Source organism: Camelus dromedarius, chromosome 9 (assembly GCF_036321535.1).
Source record: "Camelus dromedarius isolate mCamDro1 chromosome 9, mCamDro1.pat, whole genome shotgun sequence".
Lineage (NCBI taxonomy): Eukaryota > Metazoa > Chordata > Mammalia > Artiodactyla > Camelidae > Camelus > Camelus dromedarius.
In genome coordinates, this window is record NC_087444.1 from 13,203,259 (window position 1) to 13,230,461 (window position 27,203).

Here is a 27,203-nt window from a genome sequence, read left to right on the forward strand (position 1 = left end):
AACTTGTTTGTAAATATGGAAAGAATGAATACACTGTACAGTTGGTGATATTCAACTTCTTTACAACTTGAGAACCACAGTGTCATCTTCTCTAAACAAACAGTTTAGTAATTCTAAAATTGAAGGTTCTATTTTCCAGTATAGTTGATCATTTTGTCCCAGCAGAAGGCATTTAATATGAAACTAACTGCTTAGTGTGAATAAATTGTCCAAACTGATTAAAAAAAAAGTAATTTAAAAATTCTACATTTTTATTTCTTCCTATTTTCAAGGGTCTTCCCTCATGTGAACATCTTCATTTTTTTTTAATCATTAGGAACAAACTATTCTAAGTGGTTATATTTTCAATAGAATTTTACAAACTGGAACAAAAGAACATTTTAAAACAAAGGAATAAAAGGCTAATCTCTTGTGCCCCCAGATGGTTCCCAGGTAACTCATCAGTTTACTTCATAAAATCCATGTAGTCTGTGGCATGACTATCTCTAAAAATCATTATTTTTGTAACTACTCTGCCTTCTATGAAAAATACTAAAAGAAAAGAGAAATCTTTACATGCGCAGGATCTCACCAGTTCTTGATATTTTTTCAGTTTGATCATCAATGCTATCAGCTCTATTCAAATTTAATTTCTTTCAGGATTACAGTCTTTAATTCCATGAAAACTAAGACCTTGAATCTGTCTTAAACCAACTAAACAAATAGCAAAGATTTCTAGGTCCATCACAAACCTGCTTCAATTTCTTCAGCAAGCTCAGTGCTGAAGGCCAGGGAGGGATGTCAGAGAAAGGAGACCATGGCTGCAGAAGGCAGGTGTGCCGGGAGGGGGCGGAGGGGAGGAATCCCGTACTTGGGACAATGTCTTCGTACAGCAACCTGGCACTTCCCATGCTTTGTTTATGTAACCAAATAATCAGAATATTTTAACAGTATCAGACAACGCAGGTGCTATCTACACTTGCAAACTGAACTAGCACTGTTTTATGCTCAGAATCTCATTTATATACATATCCTGATATCTAATTTGTATGTATATATTTCAATATCAAAATGAAAACCGATGCAGTCATCTTTTAAGAGAAGCCAAATTCAAAATTCAGCAAACATAAAAGTAAACATACTTATGATTTGTACTTTGACAGGTGGTGGAAATGGAATAACTTGGAATCCTGGCTCTATCTACCACTGACTAGTTGCTTGGCCTTAATCGTTGTTTCCTCATCTGTAAAATTAATAATAGTAACCTTCCTCATAAAGATACCAGAAAGACAAAATGAAATAAAACGTGTAAGTACCCAGTATATGTTGGTTGTTATCAGACGATGATTATAACTATCCTAGATTTTAAATAGATTTTTTTCCAGTTGAAGATCTCACTTCCTCTTAAACTCATAATGTCTAAAAAATAATAATCATTATCTACTTTGCTTCCTTGGTTCTGCAAGTGCTAATGCCAGCCTCCAAGTGGTAAGTGAGCTCCACACAGACCTAAAACTTTAGATGTGGCTACATCTTGCTCCTACCATATTGTGTGTTGTAAACTCTATTTTTAGGCTCTACTATCCTTTCTGGGCTAATTTTTAGTTTCAAACAATGGAATTATACTTTTTTCCTCTGCTTCATGAAATCGATTCTCCTAAAATACTATATATTTGCGCACATCCCATCCCCCTCTGTGGCTGTTACAAACTTTGAATTTACAGTCAGGTACATGCACTTGTATACACACACACACACACACACCACTCTGATAAAGATATGGAAAGGTCAGCAATACATAAATTCATTATGGTGTTTTGTTGCATCTGAAAACACCTTTTAGCCAGGACAAATGGAAATGGAACGCTGTTTACTATTCCCACGTCTGAGGCGTCGTCGAGCTAAGGGTATGATATTTCAACTTAGCTACATAAACATTTTTAATACTTACCAGGGTTGGCAAGAATAATCTACTGGTTTGGGCACCTAGGATATAAAAAGGGAAAAATAGATTGTTTACTTAAAGGAAGCTTTTAGAAATCAATCATTAATTCAGTTCAGCTGACTCAGCTTTATAAAACCCCCAGGAGCGCAGTCCTACAACGAACAATCCATTGGCAATGTTACACACAGTGAATCATGGTGTATGTCCGGTACGTAGAAAATAATTCACATTACTTTAATTCATTCTTTCTACTGCCACTGTACCTCTAAAGGAAGAGATAACAGGAAAAATATGAATTGGAATCTTTTGGTATTTATTACCAAGGCAGTTTAATTCTATCATAGCAAATTAAAATGAAAATGTTAAGAAAACCAAATAGCACTCTGCTTTCCTAAGACATTGGAAAAACAGGCAAAATAAACAATATCCGCTGGAAATAGACTCTTATTTTGTAACACACGTTTTAAACGCTGCTTTTGAAGTCTTGGTACCAACTGGAAAACCTTTTATTTACGAAAAAGCCATGGGATATATTTTTCTTTTTTCACCTATGGAGCTTTTGCAAAAGAGAAAACCATAGCAATTTCTACACAAAGAAAGAAAAAGAAAACTTCTAGTTGCTGATTACAACTAGAAAATGAACAAAGCCAAAGAAGGCATACTAATATTCATAAAAGAACAAAATGCATGCTGTGCAAAGGGGGACGAAGTTTATAAATCCCTAAGAAAAGACTGAGAGTAGAGATAGTTTGTCTTGTGGGTAGAAAATTTTTTTGTATCCCCTGAGTCTGATGTATATATTCCTTGGTATTCCTGAGGCTTTTTATGTTGGTTAATTAAAAACGCCATTACTCTCATTTGTAACTGAGATCTGGTCAAAGTGACTCTCTCTCTAGCATGTCCATTTTCATCATGGGCTGTCACTATTTTGACCTTCCAGGTGAAGAGTTACATATAAAAAATTACCTTCTTGGTCAGAACATCTCTAAAGTTCTTAATATTTAAATACTTTATCCCATAGATCACATTTTAAAGTTTACCACCACGTAGAATCCTGATACACAGCTTATAATACCGAATTTTGAACCTATTCAAATCCTGCAAATACTTTGTTATACCACCTTGTTTTCACAAGTAGAAATCAATCTTCAACAGCTTCCCTTTCGTGGGGGAGGGCAAGAGCTCAGTGGCAGAGCACACGCTTAGCATGCAGGGCCTGGATTCCACCCCCATTACCTCCATTTAAAAAAAAAAAAGTTCCCTTTTGATGAGACATACGTAGCCTCTGAAATCTGATGGGAAAAAATATTTCCTCCTTCCCTCTCCCTCTCTGTATTCTTCAAATGTATGCTTATTCCTAAACCAATCTCTCTCTCCCTGGTAAAGAGCTTCAACATTCACTGGCTGTAGATTTTCTAGGCAGGGAAAGACCCACATGAATGAAGGGCAACGTAGCATTCTAAAGCAGAACGGATCTGAGGCCGTCCCGTCCTGGTATGTCCTGCTGGAGCCGCCTCTCCGCCCGGGGGGTGTACCCCGCTGTGTGAAGAGCTAGGACTCCCATAACTAAGGTAGGAGCTCTGTCCTTTTCCATCTGGCATGAGCCCCTCCCTCCTTTTCTTTTCTGTGTACTCTGGGCCCTTGTCTGAATGGGCATTTCATATGAAAGGCCACAGACGATTTTCTTCTGGATACTCTCATCCTTGAGCATATTTTCAGCTTTGACCATTTTCCTCTGGTGCCTTTTTCAGCCTTTATCATAGGCTGTTTACCATTAAATGTCTGCTATGGATACCGAGTTTTAAAGAACATGTTAGTGGGAACATAGCATACATGTAAAATAATGCAAGATACATGCGTCTTCCTAAAGTACATCTTATAAAAACCAGATGAGACAGTTAAGTGAACTTTGTGTTTGTTAGGCTAGAAAGTCATTATTTCATCCTTACTGAGGAAACATGAATTTTTCAGTTGACAGTAATTTTCTTTAAAAGCTTTGCACATTGTATTCTTATTGCTTCAAATACTGAAGTTTCACTGTATAGAATTTCCATTTGGTTCCTTTTTATAGATCCTGTTTCTCTGCTGAGGTTTCCTACCCATTCATCATGAACATACAGTTGACCCTTGAACAACACGGGCTTGAACTGCGTGGCTCCACTTACACGTGGATTTTTTTTCAGTAGTACATACTACAACACTGTACGATCTGCGTTTGGTTGACTCTGTGGGTGTGCAACTGCGGATGTGGAGGGCTACAGATGGATATAGGTGGATTTTCCACTGCTTGGAAGGCCCACAAACTAACCCTTCAGTGTTTCAAGGATCAACTGTCTTTTCCTTTAGGTCCTTGAGCACAGTTATTATAATAGCTACTTTAAAAATCCTTTCCTGCAGAGGCCATCATTTGGGACATCTGAGGGTGGTTATCCATCGACTGTCTTTTCTTTAGAGTGTGGTTTGTGTTTTCCTGTTTCTCTGTACACTGAGTCATTGTGGATAGTCTCTTGGACCATTTGATACACTGAAGAGGCTCTACATTCTGCTATGTTCCTACAAAGAGTGTGGCTTTTCCTCAAGCAGGCAGTTACCTTGGTTGAATCCCAACTACAAACTCTTGTCTTCCCTTACCCAGTTGCGGTTAAGAGGCAACTGAATTCTCAGTTCAGTTCTTTTAGCTTACACTGAGCTGCTTGGAGTCTGTACCACTGAGACAGAGCCTGGGGCAACATTTTACACAGAATTTGAGGGTCCCCCATCCTGACTCCTTCCTTTCTTAGCTCTCCTATTTCCCTTTCCAGCTTGTATTTGCTTCAAACTCCATATTCTGCCTCTTCAAGCCAGAAACACTGTGAGATTTCTATCTGAATTGGGTGTAAGTAGCCATAAAACCAGGAACATCGCCTAGTGTCACCACCCTCTGAGTGTAACCTCCTCTTAGCCAGAACCTTCAGACATTTTTGTAAAAAAATTTTTATCCAGAGTTTGTAGTTATTTTCTATAGGAGGATTGGTTCAATAGGAGATATTTGACTATTACCGCTTCCATTATTGCTGCTGTTAGCTATGCATCTCTCATCAACGCCGTATAGGTAATCTGTAGTTGGTTTTAATATTTTCTCTTTGTCTTCAATGGTCTGCAGTTTCACTAAATGTGGCCAGGTACTGAACTTTATACATTCGTTTTATTGTAAATTCTCAGCCATTTATTTGAACAATGCTTTCCCACAATTATCTATATTCTCTCCTTCAATAAGACGTATTTGAAATTGATCACTCCATTCTGTTACATTTTCTTCCTCCTAATCTCTCTGGACTGTTCACTGAGAAATTTCTTTAGATTTTTCTTCCAGTTTTCTATCCAACTGTGTCTAATAATGTTTCCACTTAAATTACTGTATCTAATTCTTTTTGAATATGCCCAGTTTGGAGAGTGACTTGTTTTCCTCTTAGACTTTTATTTCTTCAATCATATTAAATATAAAATTTTGAACCTGATAAATCCACTATCTTCTGTCCTTGTGGGTCTAATTCTGCATTTTGGTTCTGCTTTTCTTCATAAAATTTAGTGATTCCAAATTGTGAATTTTATAATCCCTGAGACTTTATCTGTAGAAATCCTTTGAGACTCCAATCTAGAGAGAATTTGTACTTGTATTGGGGATGCAATGTGGAATCATTCTACACTATATTTCTAGTTTAGAATTACTTAGGTCACAGATCTGGTCTGACTTTCAACCCCACACATGGATGGTTTTTGGATCTAAAGATTTCTTAGGGGAGAGACACTGCTTTCTTTTTCCAACCCAGATCCAAGACAAAGATAAGCATATCTTCTGTTTTCTTCTTGCTCCCCTACTAAGGGCTCTGGGATCCACAGAGAGATACCCTAATTTGCACTGTGCTGTGGCTCCAGGCTTTGTCTCCAGTTACCATAGTGCTGGAAGGGAGTGGTCTCTTATGTTCCTTCACCTCCTTCCACTTACCTTCACCTAACCTGACCTACAAACCAACAAATGGATCTATAATTTCATTAAGCAGTGCAATTTTAGTAGCTATTCATTAACTTTAAGCTATAAAACAATCATATTTAGTTGGCAGACCTACTCATACTTATGTGTTCCTCAACAACTCTTTGTCAGCTGAAAATTCAGAACCTGTTTCTCTTTCTAGTAACTAACTAGGTCACCAATACCATCCAATATGAGTCTATAAGCTGATTTAATTAGTAGCTGGCATTGTTAGTTACCTACAATCAGGGACTTTCGTTTGCTTTTTCACCCCTTTGTTCATTCATGTAAAGTTTACTAAATACCTACTATGTGCCAGCCTAGTCCTAAAATAAAACTTCAAATGTCATTTTATGCCTTATTCAAGGCTTGGTACATAAAATGCATAAAAGTTTTGATTTTATGTCTTTTAGGTTCCCAAACATCTTAATTCCCTGCTACCTGCCTACATAAAACATTACTTCTTTAAGCACAGGAAGCCTGAAGCTTGTTCATATAAATGACAGAATAGAGAAGCAAAAATGGCTTTGTAGCCACTTAAGAGTGCTATCAGTTTTTTTTAAAGACTATTATGTAAGGTAACAAATACGTGGCATTAGATCACAGAAACAATAGACATAGAGTAAACCTTTTTTGGATTCCCTTTGCTTTTGAAATTAAGCTTGAATGAGTGGAGTGAATTACTCTACAGACCACACCTGAGGTCAAGGATGACAGACATTCCCACTTACAATATTAAAAGGAATGTTCAGTTTAGAAATCTAGGAAGGACTGAAATATAGCAAGCAAGACAATTCAAACTATTAACTCCATTATGTTAGTAAAAGAATCTCATGTACTTAGAATTAAGAACTTAAAAAGCTTCGTAGAAAAATCCACCCTAAACACCAAATTATGATAAAATGCCACCCTAAACAGAAATTTATAAATTTCATAAAGCACCAGAGTACATTTTGTTACATTCATCCGTAATATTTGAGCATTCACTCTTCTTTTATCTGCCTAATGTGTTTGATGTTTTCAGAAAATGTCATTATGATGCTAAAGCATAGAAAAATGTACTAAGAGATTTGATTGAAGCATCTGTGGACTTGCATGCTTTCTAGCATGCTTTCAAACACTGGTTGGAGTGTAAGCTCTCTGTAGCTCAAAGTAACCAGAAATACATTAGACCCTACCACTCTCACCTCAGGGGGGAAGAGGGAAGTTTGTACATCTGATCAGTAGCCTTAGTTTATTCCTTCTAAAACTTTGTAGAATTTACAAAATTAAATTGTTTTACAAATTTAAATTTCCCTCTTGCATATATTCCCTTAATGTTTAATAATATTTTCTGACAATGGTGTATCATAATGATTTTGTAATTTTAACGACATTGGCCATACATTTAAACATGAAATAGTATGATCCCCAGAAAATATTAATACAGTTAACGAGGGACCAAACCAGTATCCTTTGTACATTCTCGCACAATTACAGCATCAAAAAACAAAACAAAGTAGGAAAAAGTAAAATACTCGTACTTACACAGGGGCAAGGCTTCACAGCATCACTCGGAAAAAATCCAACCTCTCCGGATGCTAAATTTCTACCCTAAATTAGAGGGGGGGAAAAGCCAGTGTTGAGCACACATTTACCACAAATGATCACCCCATAATGGTCTATACATGGTGGTGCTACTCAGGTTCCTCAGAACTACTTCCACTTGGAATCCATTCCTAAGTGTTAACGTACTGTGGCTTAGGGAGGGAAGCATAAGCAGAGGTTTTAAAACTGTTACTTACACATAGCTTCAGATCACAATAATAAAGTGAGAATTCAAGTTCAACTCTCCAGTCTACCACTCAGTTTTGTTAACTGCACATCCCTCAATTCCATATAGAGATAACAGCATTCTGTCTTTCAATTTTATCATCATTCATACAAGTAGATCACATCGGTTTTGTGCAAGCCCAGAACTGATTAGGAATTTGATTTAAATGGTTACTACTAGTACCCCTAACAGAACTCATGAGAACGTTCCTCCAGCAGGACGAGACATTTCAAGACAGGTGGCAGTGGAACACAGCGTGATACGACATTTTAGCTGATGCTCAGATTCAGGAGAAAAAAAACTGGATAATGACTAAAGGAAAACGACATCTTGTCGGAGGAAAGGCTTTTAACTCAAAATGGCATTGTAAATGAGGAGAGGAGGAGGAAATTAATGGTAAGAAAACCTAAGCACAAAATGGACCAAAAAATACTTAAATTTATTCTCAGAGACCTTTAGTCAGGTTCCTCTTTAAACCAAGCTCATGACACAATTGTTTCCCTTTTCCAGAAAGATGAACTATACTCAAAACATACCACAACAATCAGAACATGTAATTAAAAAGCCCTTTTGAGATTATTTCTCCTTGTTCAAAAACTGGGCTTGAAATACCATATAATATCATTTATATGTGGAATCTAAAAAGACAAACAAACTTATTTACAAAACAGAAACAGACTCTCAGACAGAGAAAACAAACTTATGGTCACAAGGGAGGGAAAAGGGTGGGAAGGGATAAGCTGGGAGTTCGAGAGTTGCAGATACTAATATATATAAACTAGATAAACAAGTCCATACTCTATAGCACAGGGAACTATATTCAATATCTGGTAGCAACTTATGGTGAAAAAGAATATGAAAACAAATATATGTATATTCGTGTGACTGAAGCATTATGCTGCACCCCAGAAACTGACACAAAATTGTAAAATTGACTATACTTCAATTAAAATATATATATATATATATATATATAGAAAAAAACTGCTTGCTTCTTGGTGCCTCAGATAAGTAAGTCACATTATAATTGGCTCCTACAGGCTCTAAAATTTTTAACAGAGAAGAGTAACAACAACAAAAAGAATCAGAAAACGTCTCCCTCTTGAAGCAGTTACCCCTTTGTTCTCAGAGATCTGGGCTATGAGTTTGTGGAGAAAATTTTTAAAAAATGGGAACCCAGAATTAAAGACTGATGAGGATGAAGAGAAGGAAAAAGGGAAGATGGGGGAAGGGAGAATGGGAAAGGGAGGGGCAGTGGAGCAGAAAAGGTGGCAGAGTCAGAGGTGAGAGGAAAAGAGGAGGAAAGGGCGGGGTCAGAGTCGGATCCAGGGAGATCAGTTCAGTAACAAAGCAAGGAGAAGATACTAATTTTGGCAAGAACTGAGCGGAATATTCACTCATTTATCCAACAAATACAGTAGTGTTAATTTGGACACTGAAAAAAACGCAAACATTTATAAAAACAGTTCTTGTTTCCCCCTACATTTTCACAAGTTTTGTATGCATATAATACAAAGCAGAAAGGCCTAAATACTGTTAGAGCGGTACAGAAGAGAGGCTGTGGAAATTAGGAAGTATTGGGGGTTTGCCGGAAGGCTACATGGAAGAGGGGAGCACGTGAATGTAAAATGTGCTGAGTTTTAACAGAGATGGCAATGTGTTGTCCATTATTAGACCCCATTTAAAGGGAACTATTTGCTACAGGTGACATTTCACTACGGTGTTTGGGACTTGCCTGTGGATTAGATATGGGAAGAGAAGTCTATGAAAGTTAAAGAATGGGGGAAAAGTCAAGGGTGGAGGTGATTGCAAAATCTGTCCAAAGATAACAAACTTAGACGACAATCATACAGAGGGGAAATTTGAAATCGTACGAGCAACACTGTCATGGGAGAACATGCAGTGAGGAGACAATAAACAACTTACAGAAGTTAGTGTAACTAGAAGGCAGGAGGGCACCACCAGGAGGAGGAGACTCAGGCTAGTGTGTGATGGCAGCACAGTAACTCTGAGGGTTGGATGAAGTGCTGAAGAGTTTCCTTCATTCAACTACTTACCGAGTGCTTTATGGTGCTTTATTTTAAGCATGGCACTGAGATACAAATAAACAAATGTAATATTTGGGGACTATATGACTAGTAGACCTTTATATATAAATATGTAATACTGCAATGCTACCTGAGTACAAAATATAAGGGGGCAGTGAGAAGCATATACTGATGGGGGCTCAGAAGAGAAGACGATAAGGGTGATTGTTTTAAAAAAGCAAAATAAAGCCTCTGAGAGTGTGTTAAAGGAGCTAAGTCTGTTTTTTCAGGGGAAAGGCCTAAGCAAGAGCTTTATAATGGTTTTTTAAAACTGTACTGGAAATAAAAGGAATCCAAATTGGAAGAGAAGAGGTAAAATTGTCACTATATGGGGATGACATGATGCTATATATCAAAAACCCTAAAAGCGCCACACAAAAACTACTAGAGCTAATAAAAGAATTCGGCAAGGTAGCAGGATACAAGATTAACATACAAAAATCAGTTGCATTTTTTTACACTCAAATTGAATTTGCAGGAAAAGAAAGTAAAGAAACAATCCCTTTTAAAATTGCATCCAAAATAATAAAATACTTAGGAATTTATCTGACCAAGAAGGCGAAACACTTTTACATGGAGAACAACAAAATGTTGGTTAAGGAAATTAAAGATGATTTAAAGAAATGGAAAGATATCCCATGTTCTTGGATTGGAAGAATCAACATTGTTAAAATGGCCCTACCACCCAAGGCAATATAGAGTTTTAATGCAATCCCTATCAAATTACCCATGACATTTTTCACAGAACTAGAATAAACAATCCTAAAATTTATATGGAATCACAAAAGACCCAGAATTGCCAAAGAAATACTGAAGAAAAAGAACAAAGCTGGAGAAATAACCTCCCACACTTCAGACAATACTACAGAGCTACAGTAATCAAAACAGTGTAGTATTGACATAAAAACAGACATATGGATCAATGGAACAGAATACAGAGCCCAGCAATCAACCCACAAACCTATGGTCAATTAATCTTCGATAAAGGAGGCAAGAATATACAAGGGAGAAAAGACAGTCTCTTTAGCAAGTGGTATTGGGAAAACTGGACAGCAGCATGTAAATCAATGAAGTTAGAATACTCCCTCACTCTATACACAAAAATAAACTCAAAATAGCTTAAAGAATTAAATATAAGACAAGACACGATAAACCTCCTAGAAGAAAACATTCTCTGACATAAATCTTAGCAATGTTCTCATAGGGCAGTCTACTCAGACAATAGGAATAAGAGCAAAAATAAACAACTGAGACCTAATTAAATGTATAAGCTTTTGCAGAGCTGGGGAAACCATAGGCAAAACAAAAGACAACCTATGGAATGAGAGAAAATATTTGCAAAAGATGAGACTGACAAGGGCTTCATTTCCAGAATATATAAACAACTCATACAACTTAACAAAACAAACACCACAATCCAATGTCAGGCAGAAGACCTAAACAAGCACTTCTCCAATGAAGACATACAAATGTCCTATAGGCACAAGAAAAAATGCTCAATATCCCTAATTATCAGAGAAATGCAAATCAAAACTACAATGAGGTATCACCTCACACCCGTCAGAATGGCCATCATTCAAAAGTCCACAAGCAATAAATGCTGGAGAAGGTGTGGAGACAAGGGAACCCTCCTACACTGCTGGTGGGAATGTAGTTTGGTGCAGCCATTATGGAAACAGTATGGAGATTCCTCAAAAAACTAAAAATAGGCTTACCATATGATCCAGCAGTCCCATTCCTGGACATATATCTGGAGGGAACCTTAATTCAAAGAGACATGTACCCCAGTGTTCACAGCAGCACTATTTACAATAGCCGAGACATGGAAGCAACCTAAATGTCCATTGACAGGTGACTGGATAAAGAAGATTTGGTATATTTATACAATGGAATATTACTCAGCCATAAAAAAGAATAAAATAATGCCATTTGCAGCAACATGGATAGGCCTAGAGATCGTCATTCTAAGTAAAGTAAGCCAGAAAGAGAAAGAAATATACCATATGATATCACTCATATCTGGAATCTAAAAAAAAGAAAGGACAAGGACACTATGAACTCATCTACAAAACAGACTAGCAGACACAGTAAACAATCTTAAGGTTACTGGGGAAGGGGGGGTGGGAAAGGATAAATTTGGGAGTTTGAGATTTACAAATAGCCACTATATTATAAAAATAGATTAAAAGTTTCTGCTGTATAGCACAGGGAACTATGTTCAGTATCTTGTAATAACCTTTAATGAAAAAGAATATGAAAACAAACATACGTACGCATATGCATGACTGGGACATTGTGCTGTACACCAGAAATGGACACACTGTAACTGAAGGTACTTCAATTAAAAAAAAAACTGTATTGGAAGATGTATCAACAAATTGGAAAATGATGGCTGTTATATGAATGGTAAACTGTCACCTCCTGTTTGTCATCCAAAAATCAGAAAAAGAATAAAAGGTCTTATCCTATGGAATGCAGAGTTCAGGGGAAGGAGTGATGCTCTGTGACAGTGTGTGTCAGCCACTGTAACAGCGCCTATTTCCCCAGAACAAAGGTGCTGCAGGCCCCCTCCTACAGGCTGATACTTCACTCCTCTGCCAAACTCGGGTCACACGTTACTGCCTCTATCATCTCTTCTGGAAAATACTCCTCAGTCTGCAGATCCAGACTTAATCACACCCTGTGTTCCACTGCCCCTTCACATACTGTTAGTTCATGTGCCACGTGAGGTGATTACGTGGTCTCCTGCAGGACTAGACTGTGAATTATCTGAGACCTGGGACAGCGTCTTCATCACTTTTTATAACAGAATGTCATATGCATAGCAAGCACTTAATGTTTGTTATCTGAGGCATTTCTCAATCTGATAGTCCCATGTCAAGGAGCAGTGTGACCTTAAGTTCTTCTTCATTGAAAAGAATAAAACATGTCACACTTTGTCTTTACACAGACAAGTGCTGAGAAGCATTAGGCTGCCATTTCTGTATGAAATTATTCTTAGAATGCCTCTGCTGGCCCCACCCCTGGCGTTTGTACAAGGAGTGCACGTTGGGGAATGCCGCGCACCGCAGACAGCAAGTGAGGCCATGAGGAACAGGAGAGCGGGAGACACCTGAACAGGTTATATAATTTCTGGAGGTATATGGACTGGCCCACCTGTTTTCTTTCTAGAACTGAGGGTTCCACCTAAAAGGCATGGATGGGAACTGAAAACTATTCGAGAAAATCGATGAAGGGGCCATAGTTGTATAAGAAATATCCTAAAACTAGGATAAATATAAAATTTTCCGTCCAAAGCAGGATCTTTAGAGAGTAATGGGGTAGTGATTAATAACTACACCAGGACAAAGGGTATAAATCGGGGCTGTTATGGGTAAATCAGAACACATGGTTACTGTATCAAAAACCATTTTGTTCTTTCTCACTGCATTTCAAGAACATTATTGGAGGTCTCCCAGGAGAAAGAATCTTTCACTAAGCAGACTACCAAGGTCATTCTGAATTGTTTTTTCCTTAATGGAATGCCCTAGCAGTGCTGGTTACATTTCCTCAATGGTCACAGGTGTCCCTTAGGTGACAAACAGGTGAGACAGAATTTAACATCTCTTAACAGACGAAGAAAGTTACATTCCCTCACTAATTTCTATGAGATGTCAGTTTTAGCCACAGGAGATAATATGTGCTGTATTTAATGATTTTCCACTTACTAAGGGAATAGCCATCCTACATTTGGAAGATTAAAAAACAAAGTAGTGTGTAGGTGGGGTGTCTTTGGTTCCCTGGTGGTTGTGTGTGGGACGTCCACTGATAATTCATTAACACGAATGGGCGGAGCAGCTGTCAATCCCCTACGCATGGATGGAAGTGTAGATTGCAGCTATGAAATAAACCATTTTCAAAGCCAGTGATTTTGTGCACTTTATGTGATGATCTATTTGTGAAATTTTTACTAACCTTGATAAGAAACATGTAGCTGAATTTCCTCCTCCTTCACTTTCCTGTGTAGGCATTTTGTTCCGGGTCAGGTAATCAACTTGTCATTCCTTTCACGCCTATTATTACAGGTGCCAGAGACCAGAAGTCTTCTTTGAGTTACCCTCCAGTCTCATATTTGTTGTTGTGAGTCCCTTAACACTTTCAAGGTCAACTGGAAAACACTCCTCTCTTATAGCTAAGTGTCATCTGATGTACCAAACACTGCTATGTTTATATGCATTTATTCTGCAGGGCATTCTCTACATTATGTGATGGGACTTTCATAAATCTAACAGTACAGGTTGGGTCATTCTTATGAAAATATTCTGTTTGGAAAGTACCTGAGAAATAGGTTATGAGCTATGATATACCTCTAATATTCATATAATATTCATTAAATATATTGGAGTAGACACAAAGCAACATAATATTAAATTATAATTCATAAAATAATGCCTTTTTTTTCCTGAAAAGAAAATTGCTTCCTGTAGAAAAATGGATCAAACTAAAATTATTGACAGTGATCTCTGAAATTCCTGAACATCAAACATAAATGCGTATTCACACATTTATTTCTAACTGATCTTAGGTTATAACCATTTTTCATTTTTCTTCAATAAGAATCCACAGTGAATCATAATGAATTTAAATTTGCTGGTAGAAATGATGTGTACAATGTACCTATGTGGAGAGAAACATTAACGTGTGCTAGGGTGGCAGAGTTAAAACTGCATTTTCAAACTCATAGACAAAGATGGCTTAAAATGACAGAGAATATCCTCCAGAAGTCTTAATCGTAAATTGCTTGGCTCCTAACTTTGCAAGAAGGAGAAAGAATTGCTTTAAAAAAAAAATACAGTGTCTTTTCCCTGTGGCTCATTTATCCCCTTAATACCACCTGGACTGGAGCTTTCATGCACTCCTGGAAGAGCACTGAACAATCTGAAACAGATGTGGGAAGCTGAATGTAAAAGGGACAGATTAATGGTTATTTATGAAAGATGGGGAATTCTCCCAAGTTACAATGCCTAAACACTTTAAATGTATGCATGATGGTGCTATGGAGATTACAAAGCAATTTATCACACATGGGTAACAGCCAGAGCAACTGTCACCCTGGCCAGTCACTCTCTCATTGTCAGAAATACAGTCTGGGGTAGGGGCAGGGGTCAGGGAGAGACATAGAAGGGTGGCCGTGAATTATGGGAATACAGGTGAATACACAAATTAGTATATTGACTGGATAGATAGATAGCTTTTAGCTAGCACGATTCTGGAATTGTTCTGACAGGCTTTGCGAGTACACGTAATGGAACCAAAGGACCGGGAAAGGAGAGAAGACCATGACAAAGAACTTGTCTGAAACCGGGCTTTGTAAGGAGCTCTGTGATCATAGCTGCAGCCACATTGGAACCAGTGTCATCAGTTAGACAGGTATCTATCAGTGCTAGTCCCTGGGAGCAGAGAAAGGCAGTACCATACAGCAGGAAGCGGCATCTAAAGAGCTCGTTCTATTCCCAGCTCTGCTATAGAACCTGTGCAACCGGAGGCACGGTGCAGTAGTAAAACAAGGATGATGACAAGATCCACCACACACGCCTCGCCGGGTGGTACAAGGATGAAAGAACTAGCGTGCGTGGAAGCACTTGGTAAATGCTAAAAAAAAATCCCTATTTTCTATTTTTTCCACAAAATTGCTTTTCATTTAATCTCAATATTTTTTACTTCTAAATTTTCATTTTCTAGTTGGCCTATTCACATGTTATTAAAATAGAAATGCTTAGTCCTGTGGTTAATCCCACCGATGTTTATGCCAGCTTGCTAAGCCACAAGTTAACAGATTCTCACAAGTTTCACCTGAACAGGAAATAATTACATTCCACTCAGACCATTTCTGTGTCTCAAATGTCCTAATGCTTCCTTGCAAGTACACATGTTTTTCCTTTGTTAATTGCTCCTTATATGATTAAGAAACACATTTTTTCCACCAGCAAACACCTTGAAAATTTGCCAAGCGTGATTGCATGTGGCTATACTGAATGCTCATGACAATGAATTCCAAGATCTTTATGCACATACACAGAAGAACCAAACCATAAACCATGTGCTTTTACCATTTCTTAGTCAAAAGAGAACAAGACCTTTGACTTTTGGCCAATGGATAAACAGTAAACATGAGGTTTTTCAAAAGACTGTATGAAATTCACATTCCTGGCATTGTCCATCTGTACGTAAGTAGCTGTCATAGGCTTAGAATTCTCAATAGCTCTAAAAAAACCAGCATGCATCTTGGTCTAGGATCTTTGAAATTAAATTTATCTTCAATGTGTAAGGGTTTATAACTGCATCAAATCATCAAAATATTTGACAAAGGCCCCCATTATATATGATAGCTTTTCCAGTGCACACACTATTATGTTTACGATATCTCTGAAATTTTGGCAGACAAAAGTACCAACCCCCCCACCCCTCCAAAAAGAGAAAAAAGTTGTGAAATGTACACTAAAAAAAAAAAACCCACTTAAGAGCTGTAAGCTGTATTTCTACACTTACTAAGATGTGAGATGAATATAGCAACATAATGAGACTTTGCAGAATATTTTTCTTGTTATTCAAAAGATGTGCTCTGTGAGGCTCCTGGATTTCTCCAGCGGGGAAGGGAGCTTTCTAGTTATGGGTGTCTGGGGGCGGCTTCTCCTAAGTCTCACTGGGTAAGACACTGTACACACTGTAACCCTGAATCGAAACCTTACAACTTCCAAATAAGTGGAAAATAAATTCAGCAAGCAAAACCTAGTCTGATGGAGGCAGGCCAAATCCTAAGTGATTACTCAATTCAAAACCCAGAAAGAAGAATATTTCTACCACATCTTGGAAGAAATCCTATTTGGAGAGAGGCTATGTAGCTCCCCCCCTACTCCCCCCTGCCCTGTCCCCCGCAAATAACTCAGGATTAGCAAAGGTCCAAATCATAGAAATTTGTTTTTCTAATCCTGGTGGACAACTGATGAATATTTTCCTATCCTTGGTGATTTTAATTTTAGGCAATCACAAAGGAAGTGTTCTGAGGAACAGCACTATACAGGTCACATGCTCGTGGCAGCATTAGGTATTTTTGAAGAATTTACTTAGAACAGAATTAGAACTTCAATGAAAAATGTCCTGGCTTCTTAACAGGTACACTGTGCTAGGTACTAGGAGATTAAAAATGCATAACATGGCTACTGTCTTCAAGGATCCCACTCAGACCATGTCCTTCCCTTAACCAGCTTTTGCTTTGGTTATCTTCATAGATTTTTCACAACATTTTGGATCAGAAAAGAAAAAGCAAACCTACGAGGTAATCACTTGTTGTGCATAGAGAATCAGGAGCCCCGTGTTCTCTTCCTGGCTTCCAGATCCCGAGTAAGTCATTCAGCCTCTCTTGGCTTCCGTGTTCTCATCTGTGAAATGGCAGGGTTTGACCTGAGGATTTCTGGGGTCTCTTTTACTACCAAAGTTCTTTGTTTATATGAGCACTCTTCCCAAGTCCCTACAGTTCTCTGCTCAGTTACTGTTACCAAGGAATAGGCAACTCACAGATTCTTAATCAGCGCTACTCTGTGTCAGTCACTTCACCCGGTTGTTCTTATTTACAGACGTTAAGGACAGTTCGGGTCCTTAACGGCTTCCACTCCAGCTCCGGGTGAAGCCCTCCACCTCCCTGGGTACCTAGGATTGACTTGTTAGGAATGACGTTCCTTCACTAATTCCTCAGGAACTCAGGTTACCATGAATAATTAAAATTCAGTATGTGTCACAATTTGATAAATTATTTGGCCCAAAGCCTTAAGGGCATGCCCAGGGGCACACTCTATTGAAACCACTCATGGTATCAAATCAATTATACATTGGTGGCCCACTGAAGGTGTTCCATGATTGACACAAACTTTTAGTAATTATGACAGAACATAGCTTATATGGTGATAAAGTACTGGAAGAAAAAGGACCATAGCTGAATTCCTCAGAACTTTTTCCTTAATACTGTCACTCTCTACTGGGAAAAGAAGAGAGGAAGTTCTAGACAGCTGTGTCCTCACGTAGGTGTGTTATAAACCTACATTTTGCCCTGTACAAACACAGGAAAGGTACCAGTAAGAACTGTTACCCAAAAATGCCCATCTTAAGAGTTAACAATTAGGACCTCACCCACTTTGTCAGGAGGTGTGCCGGTTCCCACAGTACACTCTGCACACTTAGAAACATTCCTGCAAACTCAGGTTATGATCTATTCAATCAGAGCCAGTTGGCAGCCATCCAGGGAAAACGTTTCTTCCAGGCCTTTACTAATGTCTATTATCTTCTATAATCATCTCTCCTGGGCCTCCTTTGTTCTATTACAGTCATGCTCTGCCTTTTTCTCCTTTCCTGTAATTAGGGACCCCGATTTAACTCAATATTTTGAGGTAAACACCTGTCAGAATAAAGGACTCATAATTACAGGACATACTTGTACCACATCAGCCTCTCCTCTCTTCACAGAGCTTCGTGTCCCCAACGTCCACAGTTTTCAATCCTGCCTTGGCTTCTCCTGATTTTACACAAGGGATGGGCAGGTGGTGAGACGCAGTACAGACGCAAAGCAAGGTCACCTGAGGAGCATCCTGGAAAGTCCAGGACGGCTCAAAAGCTGTCACGGCCACGGTGAAAACCAAGTTTGGGATTTCACAGACACGCCCTGGAGCAGGTATCTGAAGCGGGGAAAACACAGTCCCCAGAGACGTTTACTCTTGGGTTTACAACCCCGAAGCCATGAGTCTCTGGTTATCAGGAACCAGTTTTCTTAACAAAGGAGATCTGCTGCTTTTAAAAATATTTCTTTTGTGTTCTGTTTGCCTCTGACTGTGATGCAGTCTGACACTTGAATTTTTAGATCAGGAGAAAGAAATACATAGTTTTAGAAAATTCTATTATAGTTAACATTCTTCTGTGGTCTAGATGGAATTAGGAAAGTCCCCTCCTAACATAGGGAAATGACTGGACAACTAACGTTACAGACAGAGGTGCTGAAAAACCCGCCAACACCACTCCATTCACCTCCCTCCTTACACCTCAGAGGGTCAGGTCTGGGGTACAGGACAGACGGCTTAAGCACAAAAAGTCAACAGTTCCCAGACCAGAGGCCACGGGCAAGCACACGGTTCCCTAGGCAATGTCTGCCGTCTGAAATTCCTGCCTCTCCATTTCCTTCCCACCCTCCTCCTTCATTCTCCTTGAGCAGCTAAAACCTTCCTGGTCCAAACCTGCTGTGAAGAAAGGGCTCATGAATTTACCCTGTTTACATCAAACATCCCCTTCAGAATTTATCATTTGTGCTTTTATGTCTACTTATGAAGTAAAACGTTTAATATCCAATGAAAGAAATTTCAAGAATTGGGTATCAGAACTGGGAGAGCAGAGCGGTCTTCTAGGAGCCCGTGTGTGTTAGTAGGACTCTTAAAACTTTACCTTCCCCATATTTAATAGGAAAAGTTTTTAAAGAAACCAAACCAATCATCCATTTTCCCACTTTGGGAAAATGAAGCATATCTTTCAAAATCATTAACCATCATACAGAAATATGCTTTTTCTCCTTTTCAATTTTCTTTCAGGTTTACTCCCTATGATTTTTACAACACCCTTGTGAGCCATTTAAGTATTAAAATCCCCATTTTATAAAGACTTTGAGGACACAAGGTTAAATAGATTTAAGACTAGTCTGCGATAATAAAGGTACATTTAAATCTCACAAGATGGATGAATACTTCAATGGTCTTTCAAATAACAGCATAAAGCGTAATTTGAGTTAATAAACAATGGATCTGAAAACCTGTAAATAACATATATTTTATGGAAATTGGAGCTCTGAAGTTGGCACTAGAGAGGAAAGCCATGGTTCTTATCTTTTTGGAGGGAAGGCTGAATACACAGTTAGGTACAGTATGATGATTATGACAGAAGCCTGTTGGATTCAGAGAAGGTGACCCCCTCCTTGCTTGATGCTAAAGAAGGATTTATCAAAGAGAATGGGGGTACAGGGGAAATTTCAGGCAGAAGGTAAAATATGTCAGTGACTAAAGGTTTGAGAAAACATATCTCCTATGAAAAGGATCTCCCCAATTGAACCCTTCATTTCTGCTTTGCCAAGTTAAAAAGAGGAAAATGCCTCTGTGAAAAAAAAAATCGCTTGACGGTTGCTTGTTTGAACAGTAAATACAGCAGTCACATGGGACGCAAAAGTTCTGGACAAGGTACACTGACACAACGGTCAGCTGGCTGCACTCACTACCCCTGTGTCCTGAGGGCTCCGGTGGTGGCAAAGGGTGGCCTGTGGCCAAGTCCAGAGCCACCTCCCAAAGCCCCTCCAGCGGGACTCCGTAAGGGTTGGAATTGGTTCCCTCCTCCTGAGAATCTCCCTAAGCTCAACTTATTTCCTGGCTTTATATTCTTTCCTTTGAGGCAAAGAGTTGAAAAAAAAAAAGTAAAAAGCAAAAATTTCTACATAAAGCAATGTTTCGTTTCTTGATTGTTCTACCAAAACAGGACTAAACTGCCTTTAAGGATGTGTTTTCCTTAAAGATGTTAAAAATCACCAATGCCTCTCCTAAAACAAAGGCAGGCTGGCCTAACATATAGGACTAAAGTAGAAGACCAGAAGTCCGGAAGACAACATAACTTTAATTCTGCAAATTCCATCCTATAGATGGATGATAAATTTGGCCCTTTAAAACCATGGTTCTAAGAGGGGGAGGGTATAGCTCAAATGGTAGAGCACATACTGAGCATGCATGAGGTCCTGGGTTCAATCCCCAGCACCTCCTCTAAAAATAAATAAACAAATAGACCTAATTACCTCCCCGTACAAAAATAAATAAATAAAATTTAAAGCCTCAGTTCTAATTTACCTTCTTTATGGAGATTTCTGTGAATTAATCAGAATGTGTGTAAAAACATTTTCACTCCTTACAACAAAGACCATGTAGGCGCATGCTTTGTCAGTGTGAAGTATCACAACTATTTTCTAGGTTATTTAACAAAATTTCATTGTAGATAAAAATATGTATTTTTGGCACACTGATTACAGTACTACTGCTTATAATTGCCTTTTGGTTCCAATTAGCTTACAGAATTCTCCCAGTGGAACATTCGGGTATTCATCAATGACAACGAAGCAAAGAAAACCCCATGATACAGGCCACAGGATCCTCACTGTTTCAGAAGCTTTAGTCTAAGAAAAAAGCACCTATAAAGCTCCACTGTAAGAGAAACTGCAGACGGTATCATTGTAACAGAAGCCGCAGACGGCAGGGCAGGACTTGACAGCTGCCCGTTTCTCTCTTGCCCTCTCCCCCTCTCTGATAAGTATAATCTGTATCTTTTCTGGGAAAACAGTTCCTAACATGTGTTCTTATTAGAGCCACCTCCCCCGGCCCCTCTTTCAGCAAGAAGGATGTTCCCCTTAGTTCCTGAGCCCTTATTATCGCATGTTGCAACAGGGACTTAAAGGCAACGAGTTTATCATGTCCCGTGGCGGGATTGGGACTGTTCTACACGCCGCCCCCAGGAAAAACGCCGCCCTACACCTGCACTCGGAAAGGTCCCTTCGGTGGCCAGTGTCCTAGTTTATATTCATTTCACTTGAAGACAGTTTTACAGAACTTTCCAGGAAAGAAAAGAAAAAAAGCTGTGAAAATGAATCCCTTCAATGCAAAGACTGAACAGAGAACATTTTTACACTCATTGTTTGAAAGAAGTTCTAATGAAAATGCAGATAGTCCAGCCACTTCCACAGCATTAGAAATTACTGTTGTTACAATAATAACCCAGAGTAGACTAATAGCTCTTCAAAGAAATAAAGCTCCTGACAGCCAGTGGAGGATAATTTGTATTCTGTGGACACAGAGCATGTAGAAAACATGACAGTCTACAATAAAACCCCACTTTCTACACTAATGAGTGAAGTAACTCACTTGAAGAAAACAGAGAAAATAGTTTAGTTTAGAAAGCATAATTTTTAAAAAAATTTCTAAATAAGCCAAAGTACTTAACTAGTACAGAAGACATTTCTGGAATTTAAATGCAAAGCCACTGTAACCTCCCAGTAACTATTCTGGATTAATTACCTGCAAGGTTAAGTCTCGATATATTTGTAACAAGATGATTTACAAAAACCTTTAATAAAAAACTTACAATGGAAACCAGCGCTAAGCTTATTCTGAGTTTTGATCATTCCTTAAATCACTAAGGCCACGAGGTTGGAAACTAGTTGTCTTGTTTGTGACCCACCCCATATGAAACACTGTCAGACACGTAGAAAGCAATTTATTAGTATCTGGATGGATGAATTGGTGGATCATTCATCCGTGACTGGATGAATAAATAGGAGCTGCTGTTTGATGAGCACTGTGCTAGAACTCTTTCATATTTATTCTGTTACATTTTACAGATGAGAAAACTGAGGCCCACAGAGTAAGAAATCGATAAAGGCTACCCTGCCAAAGATGGCAGAGTCAGTAACTAGTCCTCAGCAAAATGAGCTACACTTCCTAAATTCTAGCACAGGAAAGAAAAACAACTTGCTTCTCTGGTACTAATTTTGTACAATCTCAAATGAGACTGAACCTACCGGGTAGAGAACAAAGGGAGGTGCTTGAAAACTATCTTCTCAGAAGCAATCAAAAAAGGAAAACTCGCCAGTGCACGGATCACATCCCTGAGGATGCAGACCATAAAGCACTTGCCATCTTTGAATATGCAAATCAGCAAACGGATGTACACGGTCCACTGTAAACACACCTGCAGGCTCACGTGACTTCAGAGGCTCAAACCAGCAACGTTCTCCACACATTTAGACCCAACAAGGAGGAAGGAGTTATGTTCAGAAATTTAAAAACCATGTGACTCTAGATCAGGCCATTGAGTAGTTGCACATTCAGGCCGGTTTCCTAAAGCACCTTCCGCACGTACAGCCTGTAAAACAAAAGCTGCTTTTTCATCATGACAGCTTTAAAGCACTGCAAGGTCTGAAGTGCCCTTTGAATCAGAGAAAACAATTATATCAACTTCCATATGAAGGCTGTGGGAAGTATATTTCCATTGTATACGATTCTCCGAAAACGTACCCTTTTATTTGGTAACTATCGAAGCCAAAGCACTGAGTTCACTGTAACACCATGTTTTGCAGCTGAGTTTAATAAATTGGTTTGTAATAAATGACCAATCAGCAAGCTGGGGATAATGAAATAACTACTTACCAGCTGGATCTTAGAATCTTACCAACTGGATCAGCAACCAATAGCTCACATCGCATTTAGCTGGGATTCTATACAAGCTACTCACAACTGGGCTCAAACCAGACTAATGGTATCCTAATCTCTGGAAGTGGGACTGTGTGCTGACATTTTTACAAAGCCCCCCCCTCACCCACCAGGTGACTCAGCCAGGGTTGTGAGCTCGGCTCTGGTCCAGCCCCTGTCTTGTAACAAGTGGAGAAATTAAGCCGCACAGTGATGAAGTGACTTGACCCAGGACATAAAGCTTTCTGGCTGGAGATGCATGCCTTGAATCCAGGTTTTCACATTCTGTCACTGCTCCTTAGCATCTGTTTGCTAGAAGTCCTGGGACTGGCTTAGAGGTACCCACCCCCACCCCAACACAACTCTGACCCATGCTCTGTCCCTGTCAGAAATACTAGATTTGTAAAGTATCTCTGAACATTTGGACAAATGGCTAGCTGCCACCAAGCATGAATGATCCTTCTAGAGACAGGAAACCTAATGTCAAACCAACGACTGGAACTGATAACTGGAGTGTGAGCTACGTCTGAGGAGTGCGGACACGCTGACACCCAATACACACCAGCTGATCTGAACTAACTGCTAATTGTTATTCTCTGTTCTGGACATCAGCCCTTCTTGCCTCTCTCACATATCCCCCCTGGACAGTGATGCACGTGCGTTTTGTCATCCAGTGGTTCCCATTTCTCCTGAGAGTCTCCAAAGCCATCATGCCATCACACGAGGAGCACCTCATGCTTCCAGGCTGCTGAGAGGAAATGACTGATACTAATGTCTTGCTTGTTGTCTGCAGAGACTAGAAGGCAGTACAGTTTGGTAAAAGAGTGCTGGGGCTTCCTGATCGTCACTCCATCCTGACAAGTAAAAAGCCGAATGGGCTGAAAAGTCAACAACTTTTCTTGGATCTATAGAGAGGCGGACCCGGGACAAAGCTCAGCCCCCAAGACTAGAGGGACAGACAGGCAAACACAGGGGGCCCAGATTACAGGAGAGGCTCCCCAGCAGAAGCTACCCCAAGACGCAGTGCCAGAGCCAGAGGGGGCAGGACACCCCGCGCTGTAATCGGCAAGTTGCTGGTGGCTCAGTGTCGACAATCGTAAGGGTTAAAAACTCCAGGAGCCCAGTCACTGGGGGCCCTCATCATATTCTAAGACTTATGTTAAAGAGCTGGACCAGATTCCCCCTCGAAATATGGGAGAAAAATCCCTTGCGCCTTCAGGCAGAGGGAGGGCACAAGGCTGGTCCTCAGGGGGAGCTGGTTAACAGAGCACAGCCTGTTAGAAAAATACTCACCTCCAGCCCTGTCTCGCCATCCCGTCCCACCTTAGAGGGGAGAAGGAAAACTGAGAAACACGTGTGATGTTCACTGTCCAGAGGCACAGGCTCCCTAGAACCTGAGACCTAATCACAGGACTGAGGAACACCCCGTCCCCACGCCCTACAGCGACACTAAATGCTTATTTACTCAGCATATCACACCCGGCTACCCGAGAACAAACTTACAAGCCATACCAAAAGGCTCCTTAACCTCGCAGTGCCTGAGTTCACTCACTTACAAAACAGGGACAATAAAAGTATGAATTTTATAGGATTTTCATCAGCACGATATGTGTTCATACATGTAAAGTATGCGTAGAAGTCTACCTTGTACATAAAAAATGTATAATGAACATCAGTCATCAGTGCTGTTGTTGTCATTATTACCCCAAGAAAGGAACAAATGAGAGGGACTTCTGTCCACCTGTGCTTGGAAACAGGACTGGGAGTAGGAGGGGAGATGGGACAGGAAAGGCTCCAAGGGAGCTGGAGCCGTGGCAGGAGGGGGGTCACGGAAGGGAGGACACGCACACGCATGTGGGCCCCTGGCAAGAGACGGGGTCAGAGGAGCAGGCAGGGGCTGCGACACGAGCCTCGGGTCCACAGATGCTTCTACTCAGGCCAAGAGATATGAGTCCTGTCTGGGCAGGAGGAAGACACTGGGGGACTTTAACGAGGGATTATGTCATTAGTTGCATCTGAACTTGGCAGTGGTCTGGAAGCTAACAGGCAGACATATTCTGGGGGTGAGGAGACCAGGTGGAAGGTGATCTCAGGTGTCATGTAGTACTTACGAGAGTGGAAACCAGGCAGTGACAGTAGAGGTGGAGAGGACGAAGTGAATGACAACTACTCAGAGGAGAAAACGAGCAGCCTGTGATGGTGACTAACAAGACATGGGTGGGGGTGAGAGTCAACAGACGCCAGCTTGGGTGCCGGACGGCGGACGGACTGGTTATGTCACGAGTCGGTAAGGATGCAGAACACCTGAACAATACTGTCAGTTACTTGGACTTAGTTGGCATTTGTAGAACACCCCACCCTAAAAAGTAGAACACGCATTCTTTTCAAGTGTATGTACACAGAGCACTTATCAAAACAGACCACATTCTGGGCCAGAGAATAATCCTGAAGAAATTTTAAATGATTCAAGTCATACAGACTGTTTTCTCTTACGATATGGAATTAAATAGGAAATTAAAAACAGAAATGTATTCAGGAAATCCCAAATATTTGGAAACTAAATAATGTACTTCTGAATAACCCATAAGGAAATGAAAGGGAATTCAGAAAAGTATTTTGAGCTGACCTAAAATAAAAATACAACATAACAAAATGGGGGGGGGGGGTGCAGCAAAACAGTGCTTAGAAGTTTATACGGCTAAACGCCAACGTTAGAAAAAGAAAGTTCTCCAATCAATGATCAAATATTCTGCCTCAAGAAACTAGAAAAGTAAGAGCAAATTAAATCCAAAATAAGGAGAAGAAAGGAAGAAATAACCAGACCAGTTCTAGGTAGTTTTGCTGTAAGTATTTTTGCCACATAGCTAATTGGTTGTAAGGCCACTCTGCAGTGAAAGATAAAATAACTAGTTTTTGGTTTGACGGTTTAGCTTCCACTGGTTGAAATGTGTTGGCATTACTTCCAGTCAGCAGCGTTACCGATGGCTTTATCCAGCTGACCGATAAGGATGATTTGCCCCAAGAGTTGGTCTCTTATTTTGAAAAAACAAAGAGAAAGAGGCTGAGGGCCTCGAAGCTGCAGAGCTGAGGCCATGCTTCCCAGAGAAGTGTGGCTTGTCTATCCACAGACATGGGACAATATACCAAGAACAAACAACAGGGTAGAGGCGTTCACAATGCAACGCACAGCTCAGGTACAAACATGCATCCTAGTATTTGGAAATACTCTCTTATGGGAAGGAAGACATTTTCGCAAAAAAAAAAAAAAAAAAAAAAAAAAAAGTGTGATGCCGAACAAGGAGACAAATGAACAAACAAAAAGTAAGAACATGTATAAAACACTATGAACAAAAGACTCGGAAGGCACGTGCTTAGGTACAACCCACAAAATAAATTCACTTATTTGCATGGTACTATCATGAATCAACTGTACACATTTTACTTTTCATTATTTTATCTTTTACGGCAGAATTGCCTTACGGCCAATTAGTTATGAGGCAAAAATGATGGTGGCAAAGATGCTTCAGGAGAACATACCAGACACGAACCAGACCAGAGCAGAAATCAATGAAATGGGAAAGAGAAAAACAATAGAGAGAACCAGCGAAACCAAATGCTGGTTCTATGAAAAGATCAATAAAACCCGTAACAGTCACAGGCCTACCTCATCTTCACTGCACTTCCCTTTATTGTGCTTTGCAGATAACACATTCTTCACAAATGGAAGTTTTTGTGGCAACCCTGTGTCAAACAAGTCTTTCAACGCCATTTTTTCCAACAGTTCATGTCTCTGAGTCACACTTTGTTATTCTCTCAATATTTCAAACTTTTTCGTTATTATTATATGTCTTACAGTGGTCTGTGATCTTCAATGTTACTATGATGACTCACCGAAGGCTCGGATGATGGTTAGCACTTTTTAGCAATAAAGTATTTTTTAATTAAGGTGTGTGTATTTTTTAGGCATTATGCTATTGCACACTCAGTAGACCACAGTTAGTGTAAGTTAGTGTAAGCACTGGGAAACTAAAAAATTTATGTGATTTGCTTTATGGCAGTGGTCTGGAACCAAACCCACAAT

General features: G+C 39.6%; 1 protein-coding gene across 2 annotated transcripts in view; it reads right to left on the reverse strand.

The window, feature by feature from the left end:
• The window catches only part of VAV3 (vav guanine nucleotide exchange factor 3), a 358,235-nt gene that overhangs the window by 32,790 nt on the left and 298,242 nt on the right, over window positions 1-27,203 (reverse strand). For both annotated transcript variants that reach the window (XM_064488784.1, XM_031457711.2), the window contains exons 21-22: window positions 7,461-7,526; window positions 1,931-1,965 (exon numbers count right to left, since the gene is read on the reverse strand). In XM_064488784.1, coding sequence (XP_064344854.1) covers window positions 1,931-1,965; window positions 7,461-7,526 — 101 coding nt within the window. The remainder of the gene's footprint in view (window positions 1-1,930; window positions 1,966-7,460; window positions 7,527-27,203) is intronic.